This window comes from Leptonychotes weddellii, chromosome 4 (assembly GCF_054177405.1).
Source record: "Leptonychotes weddellii isolate Sample4059 chromosome 4, ASM5417740v2, whole genome shotgun sequence".
In the NCBI taxonomy this organism is placed as follows: domain Eukaryota; kingdom Metazoa; phylum Chordata; class Mammalia; order Carnivora; family Phocidae; genus Leptonychotes; species Leptonychotes weddellii.
The window spans coordinates 167,962,014-167,982,651 of record NC_138372.1 but is presented as its reverse complement, the minus strand read 5'-3'; the positions used below and the strand labels follow the sequence as shown (position 1 = coordinate 167,982,651).

The window sequence follows — 20,638 nt, the reverse complement described above, 5'->3', positions numbered from 1 at the left end:
GCTTATCTCTTTTGTGAGTGAAGAAAATTTTGATTTTTTTCTGTATTCTTAAAAGGTTAAAAAATTGAAAATGTTGATTTGACATCATTTTTTTAAAAATAGAGGGAATAAAAGGGGGGAACTCTTGCTGTTTTACTGTGTAAATAAACGTTTTTGTATTTCAACACAGTTGTATGATTTATAGTTACCAGCTCTTTGGGAAGTATTTTGCAAGACACTTAGACTACCTACTGTTGGAAAAACACAAATGTGACTTTTATGCATCCAGGGCTAGTATAGCTCTGCTGGGTTTTGGTATAGTGCAAGATGTGAGGACTAGGAGTAGGCTTTGCTACTGAGTGCTGGAGGGACAGACTCCCTGGGTCTCAGTCTCCCTGAGAACGGGGGCTGAACCAGATGCCCAAGACCCCTTCCCGTTAAGGTTGGTTTCCATGAGCCTATGTCTTGTTTAAGGTTCCAGATTAAGTGCTGACTACCACTCCCTTTCCTACAGCAGAATTTCATATTGCTAGCTCAGCTTTTAGTAAGGTCTCTGAGCATCCTATTTTTAAAAATTTACTCATCTTTTCTTAGCATGCAGGCAATTTTTGTTGCACCTTTCCCAGCAACTTGGAGAGCCTTTCTGTGGCCCTAGGCGGTGCCCTTGCGCCTTTGAAAAGTCTTAATTTTCCTGTTTGTGAAAGACTTAACCAATGTTCCTTTAGTTTGATTTTTTTGTTTAATGCTTCGGAATAGTACAGTGTCCGTTATGTCTGGGTGTTCCAGTGAGATCTTATTTTTATTCTGTCATCTCTGTGAAAATTTCAGGTGTGCTGTGTGAACAATGGTGAAACTGGACTCTTCTTCCGATATTAGAGACCAGTCAGCCGTGCTTTCATAAAAGAGGTGGAAACAGTCTCTGGAGTGCCTTGACGCTGAAGAACTCTGAGTTCCCCGAGGGTTCATCGGGGCGGGGGGGGGGGGTGGGATTTGGTTGCAGGGACCAAGCCTCGTGTTTTGATTGGGTAGGAGTGTGCACGCTGCCACTTGGCCTTGTGAACCTGAGTCCGTACTTTCTGAGTTTTTTTCTCATTTGAAAAACAAGGATGCTAATGTCTGCTTTGGAGAATTGTGAGGATCACAGAGAAATTATGTAAAGTGTTTAGCACAGTGGTTATCTCATAAAAGAGCTCGTGAACTTCGGCTGTTATTCTGCACGAAGCCATCATCTTAAGGGTTTAAAATATGAAATGATGATTTTGGGAAGAAAGATGCCGTTAAGAAACGAGTGAACTATTTGAGGAGGGTCAGCAGTTCCTGTGCTCGGACTTCTGCAGCACCACCAGAGATAGGGCCTTTATGTGGTCACTCTGAACCTATGTGAAGTCACAGAACTTTTTGTTAATTAGTGTCTGTTGGGGCTTAAGGGGGCCCAATCATTGCACTACTATTTTCTCCACCAGCCAACTGGGAGACGAGACGAGATGGAAGAGGAGGCAGGTGGAGACAAATGGCACCTTTATTACTGATAAAGCCCCATTCTCCATGAACTTTAGGGATGCAGGAAAATGGGCAGGCTGTACTGTATCCAAAAATGAACAGACTCTCCCGTCCCAGGGGGCTCTGGACCGCAGGGTCCTTCCCATGAGAGGACCTGCCCCTGTCCTCAGGGCGGGAAGCCAAGGACCCTGCGGCAGGCCAGCACCAGGGGAAGAAGAGGGTTTCACATGTGCAGCTCACCTCCCAAACGTCCTGAAGTTGGAAGTCAGGCCATTTGAGTGAGGAGGACGAGCAGGGGCCCGCGGTCCAGGACTGTTGTGGGGAGAGACCTCCTCATGGAAATCAGAGGAGCAGGGAGGAAGGGGCTCCTTCCCTTCACTTTCCACAGGTCATGGGGTGGAGCATAAGGGCGCTGCCCAAGAACTTGTAAATGGGAAAACGAGGACGTACGAAAGATGATTAGAAGGGAGGTTTGTGAAATCACCTTAACAGTTACCATTTTTTGAGCGCTTAAAATGTGCTACACACGATTCTCAGCACTTTACATAAACCAGTGTAATCCCTTCATCCTCACAGCAACCCAGCAGAATAGCCTTGATTATTGTGCCCATTGTACAGATGTGAAAATTGAGGCATAGACAGGGTGAGCAACCTGACCAGGCTCACGGAGCTAGCAAGTGTCAGAGCAGGAGTCTTGGCTCCCAGAGATTGGCTTTAGGTGTTTGGGGGTGTCAGCCTGTCTGTAGATCTTCAAGGGCATCTATCCATGAGTCAGGGCTCGGTCAGCTTAGAAAGAGTGGCAGAGGGAGTGTTACACGAGTGTTGACCGTGAGAGTCATAGTGATCAGCCTTGATTGCTCGTCTAGGCAGCAGATCTGTCCCTGTAACAGAAGGAGAGTCCCAGTTAATCTAGGAAAATACCTTCCTGCTCGGCTTCTGTCCGTGCTCACCACGTAACCTCCTGCCTGTGATTGGGCTGTTGAGGAGAAGAGTGCTGATTGTTGAACTGAGATATTTTGGTCTGATTGATAATTATGTCTTCTATTACATTAATAAGTTCAACCTCCACTTTTTTTTTTTTATGTGAGTCTCTCAGGAGTTTGGTTAATGTGAAATCAGTCCACTAGAGCCTGATGATGCTGATAATCAAATTTCTGAGCATGTCAAGGTGCTTCCGTCCATGGCGACCTGGCTGGAGGACACCCTTTCTCTCAGTGTGTGATTTCTTTGGATAGCACCCGCTGTTCCCCCGCCCCCACCCACATAAGACGAGAGGCCTTCCGAGTAGGCCAGATAACAGACAGCAAAGTACACATGCTCCTCTTCCCAATCAGAAAACTATCAAGTGCCTGGAAATGAGCTAATAGAAGGCTTCCAGGAAGTCCAATTAGATGTTAAAGTCCATTTGGTAAAAAGCTGTCCATTTTTTTTGCAGCTGGGCTTTTCCTTTGCTGTTTGAAAAAACTGTCTGGGCCATGTGGCTTACCGACTCCCATTAGATTAGATGAAGGGAGTGTAAAAGGCAAAAGAGGGTTGTTCCAGACGGTCCGTCCACACCAGTGAGAAGTGGTAGTCAGCTGCCTGCATGAGACATGAGACAAAGATTTTTACACGTTGAATAGGAGAACTTTAAAAGCTCTGCAATTGGAGTGCACTTAGTATGGGGCCCAGTCCATCACTCCATGTGCTGAGAGGTCAAATAATTGATGACTCTGAGCAGAGGCAGAAAAAAGTGCCAGTCGCATCCCCTGTTCCATGGATATGGCACAGTGTAGTATATTTGACCAGGTTTTTGCTGAACAAGAGTTTCTAGGGTTATCTGGAAACCCCCCATTCCCTAAGGGTCCACAGCTGAGTGTCCCCTCAGGACATATCTGTCTGTTCTGTCCCTGGGCATGGCGGTGGGGACAGAGTGATGCTGGGGCATCCCTGGCCCCTCTGACTGCCGGTCTCCTCAGCAGCGTGCGGGCTTAATCATCCCTGTCTTTTACACAGGGAATTACACAGAGTGGCTGTCAGGCATTTGGCTTGGCGTGTAGTTGGCATTCAATAAAAAGCACCTGTTTGTTTATTATAATTGTGGCTTCTAGATTACAGTGATTTTTGTGTCTGCATTTAAATATAGACATTGCAATACACCAAACAGCTCTTAAATAGGATTGTGGGACCTATTCTTTATATATAAACAATTGAATAACTGCTCTTTCAGTAAGAATACATATCATTGGGATATACCTTTTTGAATCTTGCTAACATGTTTAAAAATGATTGTAGCTAGTGATAAACACAACTCTTGGAACCAGTACTTCTTAGGGTGTGTTTTGCCATCATGGGAAATTACCTTCTACAGAGAAGGCTAATTGGATCTCATTGATACTTGGGTAGTTTAGCAGATGATCGAGGCTTTCAAAGCTTCTTGATAATCATGAAGTTAACTGTTTTGCATTGTACCTACTAAAAGTTGGAAATCCTTCTCTTGTGAAGCGTCCAGTAATTCAGTGAGTGTGTGTGTGAGTGTGAGTGTGAGATTTCAGGAGGATGGCGCTGAGTGTGAGATTTCAGGAGGATGGCGCTGAGTGTGAGCGTGAGATTTCAGGAGGATGGCGCTGAATGTGAGTGTGAGATTTCAGGAGGATGGTGCTGAGTGTGAGCATGAGATTTCAGGAGGATGGCGCTGAGTTACTTGCAACAACTTTGCCCTCCATTCCAAGCTGTGGGCACATATTTGCACAAACAAATTGTTATTCCTTTGTCAGTTGGCTTATCTGTGGGAATAAGAAATTCTCGTACTTGATTAAGGAGGTTGGGGGAGCATGCGCTTGGAGGGTGGGAGGGCAGGAGGCAAGGCCCTCCACAGTTTGTGCAGGGTATGACTAATGGCAGCTGTTCTATTTTGTCTCCTAAAGCAAAAAGGCACTGAACTTGTGACATACTCTTACTCAGAATTGCTCTCCTGATCAGATAGAAGTGTCTCAGAATTTACAAGGCGATGTGAATCATGAAATGTGATTAGTAGTTGTCTTTAAAAGTAGTTTTGTTTTCCAAATAAAAGACCATAATCTGTTCTTTCTTCCAGGGGCACAAGAAGTTCTCATTGATCCAGGTACATGATCTATGTGCTTAGTTTCTTTTGGTTCTTTTTTTAAGTGCTTGTTTCATGGTGGTGTGAATGAATGGTTAAAATTTCTGGATTGTGATCTTTGGAACATTCTGATTTAAGTAATTTTAAATCAGAACTGTTAAAAGCCTGATTATGGTTTGGTCCTTGTTTGATGGGGCACCCTATTGATTTATGTTGTCTGTTGAAGAGGGGAATTCTTCCTCCAGCATGGTTAAGTGAATGATTTGCAATGATTTAAAATTCTTTGAATGCATTGAGCATGCTTGTCCAGTTAATTTTGAATTCATAGTAATGACTTTGCCCTGATTTTGTGGTTTGTGCCCTCTCAACATGAACTTCAATTCTTGATTGCATTTTGTATATGTATTCTTAACAGAGAAAGAAATTTTGTGTGTTTTACAGAGGTGGGTTTTCCTTTCTTAATTTCTGTTAATTAATATAGCGAAATCTCTTTTATTGCAGTGCCTAATTATTTCATAATGAGCTCTATTATTTTCTGGGTTAATTAGAATCAATGATAAAAGGTAAATAAAAAGAAATGAAATATTTTCTTCTTTTGAAGAATAGAAATCAGATAGTCATGTAAATAAATGCTTTGTGACCAATGCATTTACGTTAATTTCATTGTGTATCTCCATTCTGAAATGAAATTGCTTCAGGTTTGCAGGTTTTTGTTTTAACATCTGTGTTGAATCCTTCTTTTAGACTGATGTTTCGTGATAGTTTCTTTCTTTCTTTTTTTTAAAATTTAAGAAATTTTTCCCCCTTAGTTTATTGAGATATAATTGACATACAGTGGTGCTGGTTTCCTATTAGGGTTTATGGAAGGTATAGAGAAAGGAAAACAGATGGCTTTATTTTGTTTTCAGGGGACCTGAGTTGGTGATGAGAAAATAATTTGGGGATGGGCTGAAGAACTGAATGACACCCCCCCCACCAGCTGAAAGAGATGAACAATTAAATCAATGTTGGATGCATTGGTATTTGGTCAATAGAAGTTGCTGAGCCCAATCTGGCTAGTTATGCCTGATGGAAAGTACTGAATTTTAGTGTGTCAACCATTACTTTCAGGAGAATTAGATGTTTACACTAAGTAGAAGTAGCTTTGAGCTATCAGAAAACCAGTCATTTATTGAGGTAAAAAAAGAATAATCTTTTTTATTTCTGAAACTTTTCAAAATAAGGTTGAATGGAGATGAAACTGAGTTTAACGTACTGGGGGTAGAAGGGGTGGTCTCTGGGCTTTGTTATATGGGAATGTGTGGGGATCCTGCTGTAGAGGTTGAAGCTGGCAGGAAAGAACCCGGAAATCAGCATTGGGTGTTTGAGGGCATCTTCTGCAGCCGTCCCAAATTAGAGAAACATGGCCTTGATCTTTGTTCCCGAGGGAGAGCAAGTAGAACATTGAGGTTCTACTCTCCCCCCTACCTTCCAGTTCCTGCCACTTGTGCCTTCTGACCTCTGCTTATGGGGCCTTTGGTGCCAGGGCTGACCACAGCCTCTTCCTCACTTACTAAGGTCTGATCTTTCAGGCCATAGTGTTGAGGGAGTTCAGAGCAAGTCTCCCCAAACTGTGCCTCTTTGGCATGTGGACTCTTTTGAGCTGAAGGCAATTGAAACTCTGTGGGATCAAGAGAAACTTTTGTCCCTCCCCTAGCTACCTAGAAGAATCTCAATTTGGTATCTTTCCCAGAATAAGAGTTATTACTGGAGATTAATTTTATCTGAATGACCCATCGGTATAGCAGGGCGCATAACTAATTACCAAACATGTGCTTTTCCTTTTATTGCCCTGTGAATTGTGCTCCTCTCTCTTAAAACCCTAGGCCTATCCCGTTCCTTAGCTCAGGATGGCATAGATCCCTCATTTTACCTGTTTTTGTAACTCTCATGTATGTGGGGTTCCCAAATGTATGAAATTAAATTTGATTTTATGGTTAATTTGTCTCATGTCAATTTAATTCTTAGACCAGCCAAAAGAACCGTTGAAAGATAGAGGAAAATTTTTCCTATGCAATAGTTTCTTTTCTGCTGTTTAAACCCTGGCAAATGGGTTGGTAGGGAATCACTTCACAACTCCAAGGAGCAATGTGGTATGATTCTCCCTAGTCTCTAAATCTGAACAGTGAACGTTCTCTTCAAGGTTATAAAATTGTTCAGCTCCCTAGAAAACCCATCCACATGAAGTTATGACAGAATTGCATCACTTCCATTTTATTTTTGAAATTTAAATAGATATACTATTCAAAACGACGTGTTTCAGAATTTTTTTTTTCTTGCCCGGTTTTCCTACAACTATTTCGAAGGCCAGAAGGGAAAGAGTTTGACAGTCTTGACAGTCTTTGGATGCTTGCTCCGAAGTTTATTATAAGAACCAAGCTTCTCCTCTAGTCATTTCTAGCTTTAGGCTTCTGAGCCCTTGATCAGCATTTGAAGTAGAATGCTTTGTGGGGTCAGATTGCTTTATTTCTTGTCACTTCTGAATATGTCCTGTCCATTCAGCAACTGTTTCAAGTGAAATGATATTTTGGCCGATTTCAGTTAATTCAAATTTGCTTTCCCTTTTTTATGTTGAGGGGATTTTCTTCTGCCTATAATAAAAATAAGCAATTTGCGCTTACTGTGTGAAGGCACTGTTCTAAGGAGCTTTTTTCTTAAACAGCTTTAATATAATCTACCCCTTTAAAGTACACAATTCTGTGGTTTTTACTATATTCCCAGATTTGTGCATACATCACCACAGTGAGTCTTAGGGCATTTTATCACCCCAGCAGCAAGTCCCGTGCCCCTTAGCAGTCACTCCCTACTTAGTCCCAGGCAGTCACTCATCTGTCTTTGTGGATTTGCCTGTTCTCAACACTTCATGTAAATGGAACCATACAACAATGTGACTGTTTTCACTTAACAATGTTTTCAAGGTTCATCCGTGTTGTAGTATGAATCAATATTACTTTTCTTTTTACTGTTGGTAGTACTATTCTGTATGAATAGACCGCTTTTTGTTTACCCATTCATCAGTTGATGGGCATTTGGGTTGTTTCCACTTTTTGGCTATCATCAGTAATGGTACTATGAACATTCAACATACAAGTGTTTGTGTGGACATATGTTTTCAGTTCTCTTATGCATAGCCTAGTAAATAGAAGTGCTTGGTCATATGGTGACACAGTGTTTAACTTTTTGAGGAACTGCCAGATTGTTTTCCAAAGTGGTTGTACCATTTCATATTCTCATTGGTGGTGTATGAGACTTCCAGTTTCCCTACATCCTCGCCAACACCTGTTATTATCCTTTTGAGCATAGTCATTGTAGTGAGTGTGAAGTGGTATCTCGTTGTAGTTGTGTTTCGCCTTTCCCTTACAGCTAATGATGCTGAGCATCTTTTCATTGTGCTTATTGCTATTTGTATATTTTCTGTGGAAAAATGTCTATTCAGATCCTTTACAAACCATTTTTTACTTGAGTTATTTGTCTTTTTGTTACTGACTTGTAGCAGATCTTTTTATATTCTGGATATAGCTCCCTTACCCGATACATGGTTTTTAAAAATTTCCTCTTATTCCGTGTGTTGTCTTTTTACTTTCTTGATATTGACCTTTGAAGCAGAGATGTTTTAAATTTTGTTGAAGTCCAGTTTATCTGTGTTTTCTTTGTTGCTTGTGCTTTTGGTGTCATATCTAAGATACAAGGTGTTGTATATAAACTTTCCATATAAAGCAACTTAATCCTTACAAAAATTTTAGGAAGTAGGTCCTAGTTTATAGATGAGGAATTTGAGACGCAGAAACGTTCACTGACTTGCTCAAGGTCACAGCTAGTAAGTGGTGATGTGGGAATTCAGACGCAGGAGTTTGTCTCCAGCATCTGTCTTCATAACCACCATACTCTGTTCCTTTCAAAGTCCAGAGTGCTAACCATTACACCATGGGGCCACAACTCTGTTCCTTTCTATAGGAATCATTTATTAAAAACTCTTTGCCTATTTGATTTCTTACTATGTGTTTTTTTTTCTTCATTGGGACCTCATCTCTTTATTTAGCATGCAGAGGTCAGTGTAGGTTTATTTAGGTCTAAGGTAGGTGGAAGCTTTGCTATTAATGAATTTCTGCGTTACTCACCTTCCAGTAATGATTGTTGCTAATTGACCTAAGGAAGTCATGCTTAAGGCTTTTCTGTTCATCACACTAAAAGTAGAGTCATGACTACAGAACATTCAAAGAAAGCATTTGGTTGATTTCATTTGGCTAACGAATGAAATAAAAAACCCGGTTTTGAAATAGATTCTAAGTCTCCCAGATTAAGGTCCTGGTCTTCCTTACATCTGTCTTGTTTGCTTATAGTGTCCAGCTAGTGCCTTTTGTCCAGCAGATCAGTTAGAACACGGTGATCATGGGTCATCATCTGGAGTAACAGAATTCTGACAGCAGTATCTGTTGTTTGTTTCACAAGGGAAAAGATAATATAGAAATACTTCTCAGATCTATTTTAAAAGCTTGGAACTTTGAGAAGAGTTCCACAAACCATACAAAGCTATTTTCACTAATTTTAGATCTATCCTAGACACTTTATGGTTACATAGCAGAGTAAACTCATTAACTAGACTTGACAAGAGAAGTGTAATATTGATTATCTTAATTCAAATATTCTGCTTTGGTTAAAGTAATTAGTGCTGTGAGTAAACAAAAATAAGCTTGCATTTGTATGCGACATGGGGATAGACTTCCTCTCTATTTCTATCTGTTTTTTGGGAACATTTTTGTAGCTTTTCAGCAATGTTCTAACTTTAGAATTCTATTTTAAAAATCGTCACTTTGTCTAGTGCAGTTTGTGCTGAGTTTAACCTGTCTTAGGCTCAGAATTTCACTGTTTCCTAGGTAAAGATTTTCCTCTCATTATACTGAGTTAGTGTCAGAATTACAGGAATTGTGATTTCTTTTTTTTTTTTTTTAAAGATTTTATTTATTTATTTGACGGAGAGAGACACAGTGAGAGAGGGAACACAAGCAGGGGGAGTGGGAGAGGGAGAAGCAGGCTTCCTGCAGAGCAGGGAGCCCGATGCGGGGCTTGATCCCAGGACCCTGGATCATGACCTGAGCCGAAGGCAGACACTTAACGACTGAGCCACCCAGGCACCCCAGGGAATTGTGATTTCTAGGTCTTTCCTCTCCATATATTTGAAGTTGGCTATCAAATATGATTTTCTTTCATTTTTTGAGTTTTCATTATTCAATTAGAATTTTTGAAAATTAATTTGTTTTAACATGTTGTATAAATCTCCCTAGAAACTTCATGTGTGTGCTATTTAATTTGCAAATATTTGTAAATTCCCCAAATTTCCATCTGTTATTGATTTCTAATATAATTCTGTTGCAGTTAGAGATCATACTCTATGTGATTTTAGTTCATTTAAATTTATTGAGATATATTTTATGATCTAGCATGTTGTCTGTCCTGGAGAATGTTCCATGTATGCTTTAGAAGAATGTGTATTCTGCTCTTATTGGGTGGAGTGCTGTAGATGTCTGCTAATCCTTTTTTTTAAAGATTTTATTTATTTGACACAGAGAGAGAGAGGGAGAGAGAGAGCACAAGCAGGGGGAGCGGCAGGCAGGGGAGAAGCAGGCTCCCTGCTGAGCAGACAGCCCGATGTGGAGCTTGATCCCAGGACTCCGGGATCATGACCTGAGCCAAAGGCAGCTGCCCAACCGACTGAGCCACCCAGGCGCCCCACAGATGTCTGCTAGTTCTACTTGTTGAAGTCTCCTGTTCTTATTTTATTTCTGCTATAGGGTTTTTACCATGCTGCCTCCAACTTCCTTTAGCTTGCTTAAAAATCACAACTCCTTCAATATTTCTTCCTGAGTCAATGTCTAATTCTTCTTGAAGGTATATCTCCAGTCTTATTCCCGGGTTTTCATTTTTTCAGGGAAAAGGAATTAGACCCTCATGCAAGACTTGGTTCATTATGAAGGGTCTGACAGCTGTCATGGTGTCACTTTTATCACCATGCCCCCGTGGTGACCTTTTCAGAGCACTCTGTACTGCTGTGACACCACATTCCTAGCGCCCAACCCAGCGGCCGGCTTGTTGGAGGAACACCTGGGGGTTATGAGTGGAAGAATGACCATTCTGCTTGGGGCTCATGATCTTAGTCTGTAATTTGTCTTTTCTAATTTCATTTATATTCCCAAATGTGTATGTTTCAGTGCTCTTATATTTGCAAAAACACATGCTATTTTTAAAATTAAGATGTTTTTAGGATTTATGTATATATGTATTTTCAAATAATCTCTATGCCCAGTGTGGGGCTTGAAATCATGACCCTGAGATCAAGAGTTGCATGTTCTACTCACTGAGTCAGCCAGGTGCCCCCACATTCTGTTTTTAATAGACTTGTTCTATGATTGAGTTTACCAGAATTCAATTTTTTTTCTTTTGATTTTGAAACAACTTAAAACGTCCAAAAAATTCAAGTTTCCAGAATGGTGCCAAGAACTCTGGTGTACTCCTCATCCAGATTTCCCATGATTATCATTTGCTTTATTATTTGAACTCTGTGTGTTTACATACAGTTTTTAGGGCCATTGGAGAGTAAGTTGCAGACCTGATGCCCCTGCCCTGAATCCCTAAGCGTGTATTTCCTAAGAACAAGATCATTTATATACCAAAACATAGTAAGTTGATTAAAATCAGGAAATTTAAAACTGACAGAATACCTTTATCTACTCAATTCTACTAACTGTCCCCGTACAGCAGTTCTATTTCTAGAGCCAGGATCCAGCTCAGGATCACACATTGCATTTAGTTTCCACATCATTTAGTAATATTTAATCTGGTATAGTTTCTCAGCTTTTCGGTGTCTTTTGTGATACTGATATTTTTGAAGAATACCAACCATTTATTTTATAGAATATTTCGCAGTTTGGGTTTGCCTGAGGTTGCTTCATGATTATGACGTTATGCATGTTGCTATGGTGGGGGACGCAGAATAAGTGATGTTGGGTCTTTATTGCATTGTATCAGGAAACGCGTGAGGTTGGTTCGTCCCATTATTGGCCGTCACTTTGATTGTTGGCTGCAGTGGAGTTGGCTAGGTTTTCCAGTGTAAAGTTAACTATATTCCTTTTTGTAATTAATAAGTACTTTGTGGGAAAATACTTTGAAACCATGTAAATATCCTGTTTTTCATCAAACTTTTACCTACTAGATCTGGCATTCACTGAAGATTTTTTTTTTTTTTAAAGATTTTATTTATTTATTTGTGAGAGAGAATGAGAGACAGAGACCACGAGAGGGAGGAGGGTCAGAGGGAGAAGCAGACTCCCCGCTGAGCAGGGAGCCCGATGCGGGACTCGATCCCGGGACTCCAGGATCATGACCTGAGCCGAAGGCAGTCGCTTAACCGACTGAGCCACCCAGGCACCCTCACTGAAGATTTTTACCTGAGTCAGTTGATGGTTGTCAAAAGGTGATGGTCTAACTTCATCATTACTTATCCATTTACTGGTTAGCATTCTCATACAAGTAAGAGCTTTCCCGTCCTTCTCTCAGTGCCTCCCTCCCTCCCTCCTGTCTGTCCAGCCAGCCAGCCAGCCAGCCAGCTGTTCCTCATTACTGTGGACTTATGGATCTTTATTTAGTGGGTTCTAATCCATTGCTTTCATTCTTTATTTTTCAGCCCATTGGCTAGATTTGGTCAGTGGGAGCCCTTCAAGCTGGCTCTTGTATCCTTTGATATGGTCCTCATCAGTTTTTGAGCCTTTCTTTACGTTCTGGATGGAGATATTTATGTTCGTTTTGTACTTTCCCTGTCCCAGCTTTGAAATCAGACATCCCTCTCCAGTGTTCTAGTTCCTTTTGTTGGCAAATGGTATTTAGAAACCAAAATCGGCACTGAACATGCCATTGCTTATAGGCCTTTTGAGAAGTTCATAGTGTTATCTAGAGTTCATACTCTCCTATCTCTAATTCCAGTCCAAAACCTGAGGGGTCGTTCCACTCTTTCCCTGTGTTACATTTATATCTTCCTTCTCTAGCAGTGAGAAGTCTGGCTCCCGGTATTGTCAATATATTTACTCATTTTCTTAGTCCTACAGTATATATAGAAAGTAGTTTCAGAATTACCAAGCAATGTCCCTATAGAAACAAACCTTTAAGTAGAGTGTAAGAGTTGTGTGTGCTCTTTCTGTCTTTATACCGAGGATAAATATACAAGGTGCCATGATCAGAAGTTGATTGGGTTTGTCCTTTAATCCTTCCTGTCAAGGTAATTATGCTATTTATTTGAAATGTAGTTAGGCTCATTTGTTTCTGTTTGTATGCCATTATAGGGTTCCCCTATCTTTCTTCCTTCCTCCCTCCATCCCTCTCACCTCCCTCTCTCCCTCTCTCCCTTCCTTCCTTCCTTCCTTCCAACATGAAAATGGTTCCCAGTGTCAAAACTATACAAAAGGTTATACCCAGAGAAGGGTCACTGCCTCTCTTACCCCTCTCACCTCATTCCCATCTACCTTTGCAGGAGACTAGTCTCATCTGTTCCTGGTTTTTCACTCTGGTGGGGTTGTTTGTTTGCTTGTTTGTTGTTGAAGAAAACCAGACAGATGTTCTTATTTCTGTTTCTTGTGCAAAAGGTGGCGTATTACACACGTTCTTTTACATTTGGCTTTTTTTGTTCTGCGTGTTTGCCAGCATATCCTGGAAACCGATTCCTGTCAGGTCATGGGGACCTTCCCCACCCCTTTTCACAGGTGTGTAGCGTGCCGTGTGCACGTATGTGCCATATTCTGTTCACCAGTCTTCTCATGGCCTTTTTGATTTCCAGTCGTTTGTAATTACAAATGCTGCTCCAGTGAATAAGCTCATACATGTGTATTTCTGTGTTGTTGGCGTTGGGTCTTCAGCATAAATTCCTAAAAATGGAGTTCCTGGGTCAAAAGGTTAAAAAAATATGTAGACACACTTTTATTAGGTTTTACCACCTCTCTCTCCATAGAGGTCATAGCATTTGGCGTTCACAGGAGCCATGCCCGAGGGTGCCTTTTCTCTCCAGATTTGTTAACAGCTCGTTGCTGTGCTTTTACATTAGACCAACTAGATATACTGTAGGTGACATTCCACAGCTTTTTAATTGGTGAGGGCCATCTTAATAGTTTCCTTTTGCAAATTGTCTGCTCATATCTTTTGCTCATTTTGTTCTATTGGATTTTAGCTTTTTCTCAATTTTTATGACCTTATTATATATTAGAGCTCTTAGCCCTTTGTGATATATATTGCAAATACTTTCTCTCAGATCGTCATTTATGTTTTAGCTTTGTTTGTGGTATTTTTGCTGTATTTTTACATAATTGAATTTATCAGTTTTTAAAATTGCATTTGGATTTGCATCATAGTTAGAGAGCCTTTCCCTATATCCAGGTTTTAGAGGAATTCACCCATGTTACTTGAACTTCTTTTCTGGTTTTCTGTTTTACATGTAGATCCTAGAGCATTTGGAGTTGATTCTTGTGTTTGGTGTGAGGTGTGGGTCCATATGGGTCTGTTCTGAGCTTTTTCCAAATGGCCATCCCGGTGTCTCAGTACCATTCATCAAAAACTCCCGCTCTGCCCTGGTGTTCGAAGTGCTCAGGCTCACATCCTGACCTGTTGGCAGTGCTGTCTCTTTGCTGGCCGTCTGCAGACGGCGTGAGGAGCATCCATGTCACAGGCGCTGGTTTTTCAGTAGGACAGTGGATGTGAGTGAGCCAGTGGGGGGCCGGCCTGCCCGCTGCTGCTGGGCTCACCGCCACACCATGGGTGCCTCCCTTCTCTGAGCCCTGTTGCTGCTCTTCTCTCTCACGGTTTGTCTCTCTCCTGCCTCATCTGTCTCTGCTTTATGCCCTCTTACTTCTGCTTTGTTTTATCTCTGTGTGCGTTGCCTTTCCAGTTTTGTGCTTTGGATGCCATCTTGCACATAAGACGACCCTGTAACTCTCTCCCTGGCTCTTGAATGAATGAATGATTGTTGGATGGATGCCTGAGAACCGTTGTGATGATGTTGTTTTCCGAACTTTCCCCCCCACTTCTTCTTTTCTTTTCTTTTCTTTTTTTCTTTCTTTATTTATTTGAGAGAGAGAGAGAGAAACAGCATGAGACGGGATAGGGTCAGAGGGAGAAGCAGGCTCCCCGCTGAGCCGGGAGCCCGAAGTGGGACTCTATCCCAGGACTCCGGGATCATGACCCGAGCCGAAGGCAGTTGCTTAACCAACTGAGCCACCCAGGTGCCCCCCCCCCGCCACTTAACTATGTCCTCTCTTTTCCTTTCCTCCTGCCTGGCCGTCAGCCTGCCTGTTTCATTGATTTTTCCTCTTTGTAGACTCAGGCCGTGGTCCTGATGACTCCTTGTTTCACTGGTTCACACTAACATTACACAGAGGCCGTCAACACTTTGTACATGTCAAGAAAGATTGAATCTATTGCATACTAGTTTTTTAGAGCTTGTTCTTCTTCTTCTTTTTTTTTTTTTTTAAAGATTTTATTTATTTGACAGAGACAGCGAGAGAAGGAACACAAGCAGGGGGAGCGGGAGAGGGAGAAGCAGGCTTCCCGCGGAGCAGGGAGCCCGATGCTTGGCTCGATCCCGGGACCCTGGGATCATGACCTGAGTAGAAGGCAGACGCTTAACGACTGAGCCACCCAGGTGCCCCAGAGCTTTTTTTTCTTTTATTGAATGAAATGAAATCACTGTGACCCTTAGTGGTAAGCTCTCTCCTGAGCTCTGCTGTTGTTAGTTTCCGACACATTGTGTTGTTCTGGGTTGTTGCCCGTGGAGTTCCCCCAGCATCAATACTGGTGTTTAATTAATCCTTAAATGAACCCTCGTTATCATTGGTGCCATTTCTTTAAAAGTGGAGGGGGCATTTGCTCCTCGATCGCATACTGTTTGGAGGAGAGGAGGTACCATGAAGAATGAAGGACCCACCTCACTCTGGCCCCTGTTGTTTCCCTTCCTTTCTTCAAGGGAAAAGAGTAAAAGTCAGTGATAGAAAGATAAATTGTTGGAGCCTATTAGATAAATCAAAACTGCCTATACACTTACTAAATATTCTTTTAGCCAGAAACAAATGTATTAATGCATGAAAAACACACAAAGCATAATATTATGTACGATGGTGAAAAACGTAGGCCCAAGTTTGAATCCTACTTTGGAGTCACTAGCTCTGCAATTCTGAAAACTAACAAAGAATATTTGCCTCCCCAGGACTTCTTTCCTCACCTGCAGGAATGAGGTACACTGGGAGCCTCCCTCACAGTGTGGCTGGGGGCTGTGAGGGAGAGCATGGGAGAAAGTCCTTAGCACACATGCTGAGTCCTTCTGCGTGCAAAATCATGTATCTTGGGCTCTGCTGGTGTTGTAAGCACTCCGTGTAAACCCTCACTGCTCTGAAGGGATGCCTTGTGGCTTGGAGATGGAATTCTCAGTTCTGTAAGGATTGTGTCATCGGGCCTTGATGATTTGAATCTGTTCTTTAAAAAGGTATACATTTTAGGTTTTTCAAGCATGCTCTTTTTTCTTATTATTTATAGTTCTATCCTCTCATCCCTTGCTGTGATTTTCACAGAATCTGGAGGAAACAAGATCCCAAGCCACCTGCCTCTTAATGGTTCCCTGTTGTCCTTCTTTCTTCCCTAGCTAGAGGAGGGTTTTGTACAGGAGCCTGTTTCTGTTTCCCTTTTCTTGGAGTCTCTCTGTCCGTTTGCCCATCTGCCACCTGTCCATCTGTCTATCCACTCATTCTTTTGTCTTGTTCCCCAAAGTATTTAAGGCAGCTTACAGAATAACAGAATACCAAATAAGTAGGAGAGAATTGGGCCAAGATCAGAAGCAAGGGTAGGACTCGAGCTGACACGCGTGTTATGGGCAGTGAGATGCATGCCTGGGCCTCAGGGATTATAAGGATCGGCAGCAGCCTCATGCCTAAGCCCCCAGCAGGTGTCAGGAAGACGGGGTTTGTCTGAGAGATAAACAAGTGGCTTAGCAGGAGCCCAGCTTTTTCTGTTACTGAGGCTTAAGAGAGTATTTTTTGTGTTCTATGAAATAAAAAACTATTTCATCTTTTTTTTTTTTTTCCTGTCAGAGTTCCATGTGTAGTTGGTTATGTTCTGTAAATGGAGATTTCTCCAGAACTCTTCCCCACGTGAGTCTGATGGCCGGGGAATTCGTCCATTCTGCTTAGTGACAGAGGTTGGCCAGAAATAGAAAATGGGAGCCACAGACAGGATACTAGTGTTTGTCAGTTATGTTTCTTTAGTGCTGGACGATTTGGAAAACACTTTCATGTAGTTTATCTTCGTTTGAGGACGCGTGCAGCCTCCTGCCAGCACTCAGCTTAGAGCCGCAAGGTAACGCGCGCCGACTGTGTCGTCTTCAAGATGGCAAAGCTAGTTATTACGGACACGTTACTTTTATATAATGCATCCCATGTTCTTTAATAAAAGCCTTCAATAAGGAGGAAAACTTACTCTGAGTTAATTATCATTTAATGCAGTGCTTTGATGGTAAGACTTACAGGGGTATACATATAAGCTAGAAGAATTTAAAAACGGCTTCATTATTTAAACTGGGGGGGGGGGAGGTATTTAAGTTTTATTCTCTCTGTGCCCTTCTTTCAAACAAACAAAGAAGACAGAAAAAGCCAAAGATTATCTCTTTTCTTCCTTTTGGTTTGCAGGTGCCCTCACGACCAATGGCATAAATCCTGACACCAGTGCTGAAATCGGACGTGCTAAGAACTGTCTTAGTCCCGAGGACATAATTGACAAGTATAAGGAGGCCATTTCCTATTACAGCAAGGTGATTTTACTGCTTTGTAAACCCCGTACCTAATTGTGTTGTTCTAACCAGGAGTTCCTGGTTTACACTGTGAAATACTATAGTATCTCCCAATTATTTGGTTCTGTAAGTATTCGTGTATTATACTCTAATGCATAACACTATATACCTGAAAGTATTTTTTATTTCTGATTCAAAATAATGTATATTTAATTTGATATTTGGAGAAGGGTGAAAAAGACTATCATAGCCCCACTACTCAGAGATAGTCATTTTAACCCTTTAGTATCATTTTCTGGTTGTTTTGTCAACGCATATTGCCGATATCATAAAACATGGCGAGCGTTCGGTGCTCACAGTGTGGAGCCCTGCAGTTCTGATTTGGCGCATCATGTGTTCCTCTGTGTAGTTAAATCTTCCATGACGTGCGTTTTAATGCTGTGCCTAGCATCCCATCTTCTGGATACACCATTCTTGTTACTCTGGATTTAAAAAAAATTTAAATTTCAAATATCCTTTCTGAAATGCTGAGGACGAGAACTCCAGCTGTGCAGGAGTGAGGCAGCAGGGGCAGGTGGGGGCCGCTCGCCTCCCCCGCCCTTACTTCTTAGACTGACGAGTGTGCACAGTCTGGTACGTATCTCATGACCGTCGGGCCCGTGAAGCATACGTGTGGATGTGTATCTCTTATTTAGGAAAATGCGCTGTCCCACGCATGTCGTTCGGCCGCTTGCTTCCTTGCCTCAGAGGTCCCGCGTGGGTGTCCTCCCACTGCAGGCGGCTGCCCTCGTGCAGATAGGGTGGGCAGCCCTCTAACGCGTGGAGGTGGTCATTTATTATTTATTCATGCACGCCTCCCGTGAGAGACTGCCGTGAGCCCAGCTCGGGGAGTGGCAGCACCTGGAGCGACATGACGTGCCTGCTCCTGCAGAGCTCACAGCTTGTGAGGTTTGCTTCATTATCATTCTTGGGTGGATACTCAGGCTTGCTCACTTCCCACTGCTAGAAAAACAGTGCTTCAGTGAACATCTTTGTACATACATTCTTGTGTTCTTTTTTTTTTTTTAAGATTTTATTTATTTATTTGACAGAGAGAGAGAGAGAGACACACACAATGAGAGAGGGAACACAAGCAGGGGGAGTGGGGGAGGGAGAAGCAGGCTTCCCGCCGAGCAGGGAGCCCGATGCGGGGCTCGATCCCAGAACCCTGGGACCACAACCCGAGCCGAAGGCAGACGCTTAACGACTGAGCCACCCAGGCACCCCATTGTGTTCTTTTTTTTAAAAGATTTTCTTTATTTGAGAGGGAGTGAGCATGGGGTGGGGGAGGAGCAGACGGAGTGGGGAGGAGCAGAGGGAGAGGAAGAGAGAGAGAGAGAGGGGGCAGGGGCAGAGGGAGAGAGAGAATCCTCAAGCGGACTCTGCGCTGAGCACGGAGCCCGACACGGAGCTCAATCTCAGGACCCTGAGATCATGACCTGAGCTGAAACCCAGAGTTAGATCCTCAACCGACTGAGCCACCCAGGTGCCCCTATTCTTGTGTCCTTTTTTTTTTTTTTTTTAAGATTTTATTTATTTGACACAGAGAGAGATAGCACAAGCAGGGAGTGCGGCAGGCAGAGGGAGAGGGAGAAGCAGGCTCTCCGCTGAGCAGGGAGCCCGATGCGGGGCTCGATCCCAGGACTCTGGGATTGTGACCTGAGCCGAAGGCAGCTGCTTAACTGACTGAGCCACCCAGGCGCCCCTATTCTCATGTTCTTGTCTGATTATTCCTTTAGTTAAGATCTCTGGGAATTTAATCACTGAACGTGATGTTTACATTTATCATAAATTGCTTTCAAGTTACTCCTCAATTCCTTCCCCAACAGGGAATGAAAAGGGGAAAAGGGGTAGAATTATTTATTTAACCAGTTCTCCATTACTGAATATTATGTCATTTCAGTTTTCCTTCCCACAATGATAAACAGAGATCTTATAAATGCCCCAATAGAGAAATCTTTTTGGACTGTTTTTTTTTTTTTTAAGATTTTATTTATTTGACAGAGAGGGAGAGAGCACAAGCAGAGGGAGCGGCAGAGACAGAGGGAGAAGCAGGCTCCCCGCTGAGCAAGAAGCCCGATGCAGGGCTCGATCCCAGGAACCTGGGATCATGACCTGAGCTGAAGGCAGATGCCTAACGACTGAGCCATCCAGGCATCCCTGATTTTTTTTTTTTTAAGGGGACAGTCCCTAGAAGTGGACTTGAGTCAGAGCAAACATGGTATTTTTAGAGTTCACTTATACATTGCCATATTGTCCTGCAAGAAGGTTAACGGTCTGCTGTCTCACAAACACTAGCTATTAGGATATTTGCCACTATAATGGGCAAAGTAACTTTTCATTGTTTCTCTTTGCATTTGATTACCAGTGAGATGCTGAGCATTTTTCACTTGTTACCATTTACATTGCTTACATGAATTACCCATTTGTGTCCTTTGCATACATTTAAGGTGGGGTGTTTTTCTTGTTGCTTTTTTATAGTTCTTTGTATATTATGGATATCAGGTTCTTACCTTTCATCAGTGTCTATTACAAATCTGTTTCCTAATGTTGCTTGCCTTTAATTTTGCTCATGAGGTTTTCTTTTTGTTTGTGGTCAAAACATGTTTTTAATATAGTAAATCTTTTCCTTATGGGTTTTACCTTCAGTATTATGCTTAGAAATGCCTTGACAATAGAATAAAACTCCTTTCCTCAGTTTTTTTAAATCTCTGAAATAAGGATGATGATAGTACCTTTCTCAAAGGGATACAGTGAGGATCACTGCAGAGTGAAGTACCTGGAAAATATTGTATTAGCTGTTGTTAGCATTTTATTTATTTATTTATTTAAAAAAGATTTTATTTATTTGAGAGAGAGAGAGGGAGAGAGAGCAGAGAGAGAGAGAGCAGAGAGGGAGAAGCAGGCTCCCCACTGAGCAAGGAGCCTGACGCAGGGCTTGATCCCAGGACCCTGGGACCATGACCTGAGCCGAAGGCAGACGCCTAACCGACTGAGCCACCCAGGCATCCCTGTGTTTTATTTATTTATTTATTTATTTGTTTATTAGATATTTTATTTATTTGACAGAGAGAGAGATAGCGAGAGCAGGAACATAAGCAGGGTGAGTGGGAGAGGGAGAAGCAGGCTTCCCGCTGAGCAGGGAGCCCAATGTGGGACTCGATCCCGGGACTCCGGGATCATGACCTGAG

At 42.2% G+C, this 20,638-nt stretch overlaps 1 protein-coding gene and 1 long non-coding RNA gene across 2 annotated transcripts in view; both read left to right on the top strand.

Moving 5' to 3' along the window:
- The window catches only part of LOC102729837 (trafficking protein particle complex subunit 9), a 326,483-nt gene that overhangs the window by 21,710 nt on the left and 284,135 nt on the right, over nucleotides 1-20,638 (top strand). The window contains exons 5-6 of the mRNA XM_081816622.1: nucleotides 4,556-4,582; nucleotides 17,308-17,429. Of these exons, the coding sequence (XP_081672748.1) occupies nucleotides 4,556-4,582; nucleotides 17,308-17,429 (149 nt within the window). The remainder of the gene's footprint in view (nucleotides 1-4,555; nucleotides 4,583-17,307; nucleotides 17,430-20,638) is intronic.
- Nucleotides 14,902-17,287, top strand: LOC145721001 (uncharacterized). Its single transcript, XR_014144458.1, has 3 exons — nucleotides 14,902-15,275; nucleotides 15,837-16,112; nucleotides 16,714-17,287. It is a non-coding gene; the product is annotated as an uncharacterized LOC145721001 (long non-coding RNA).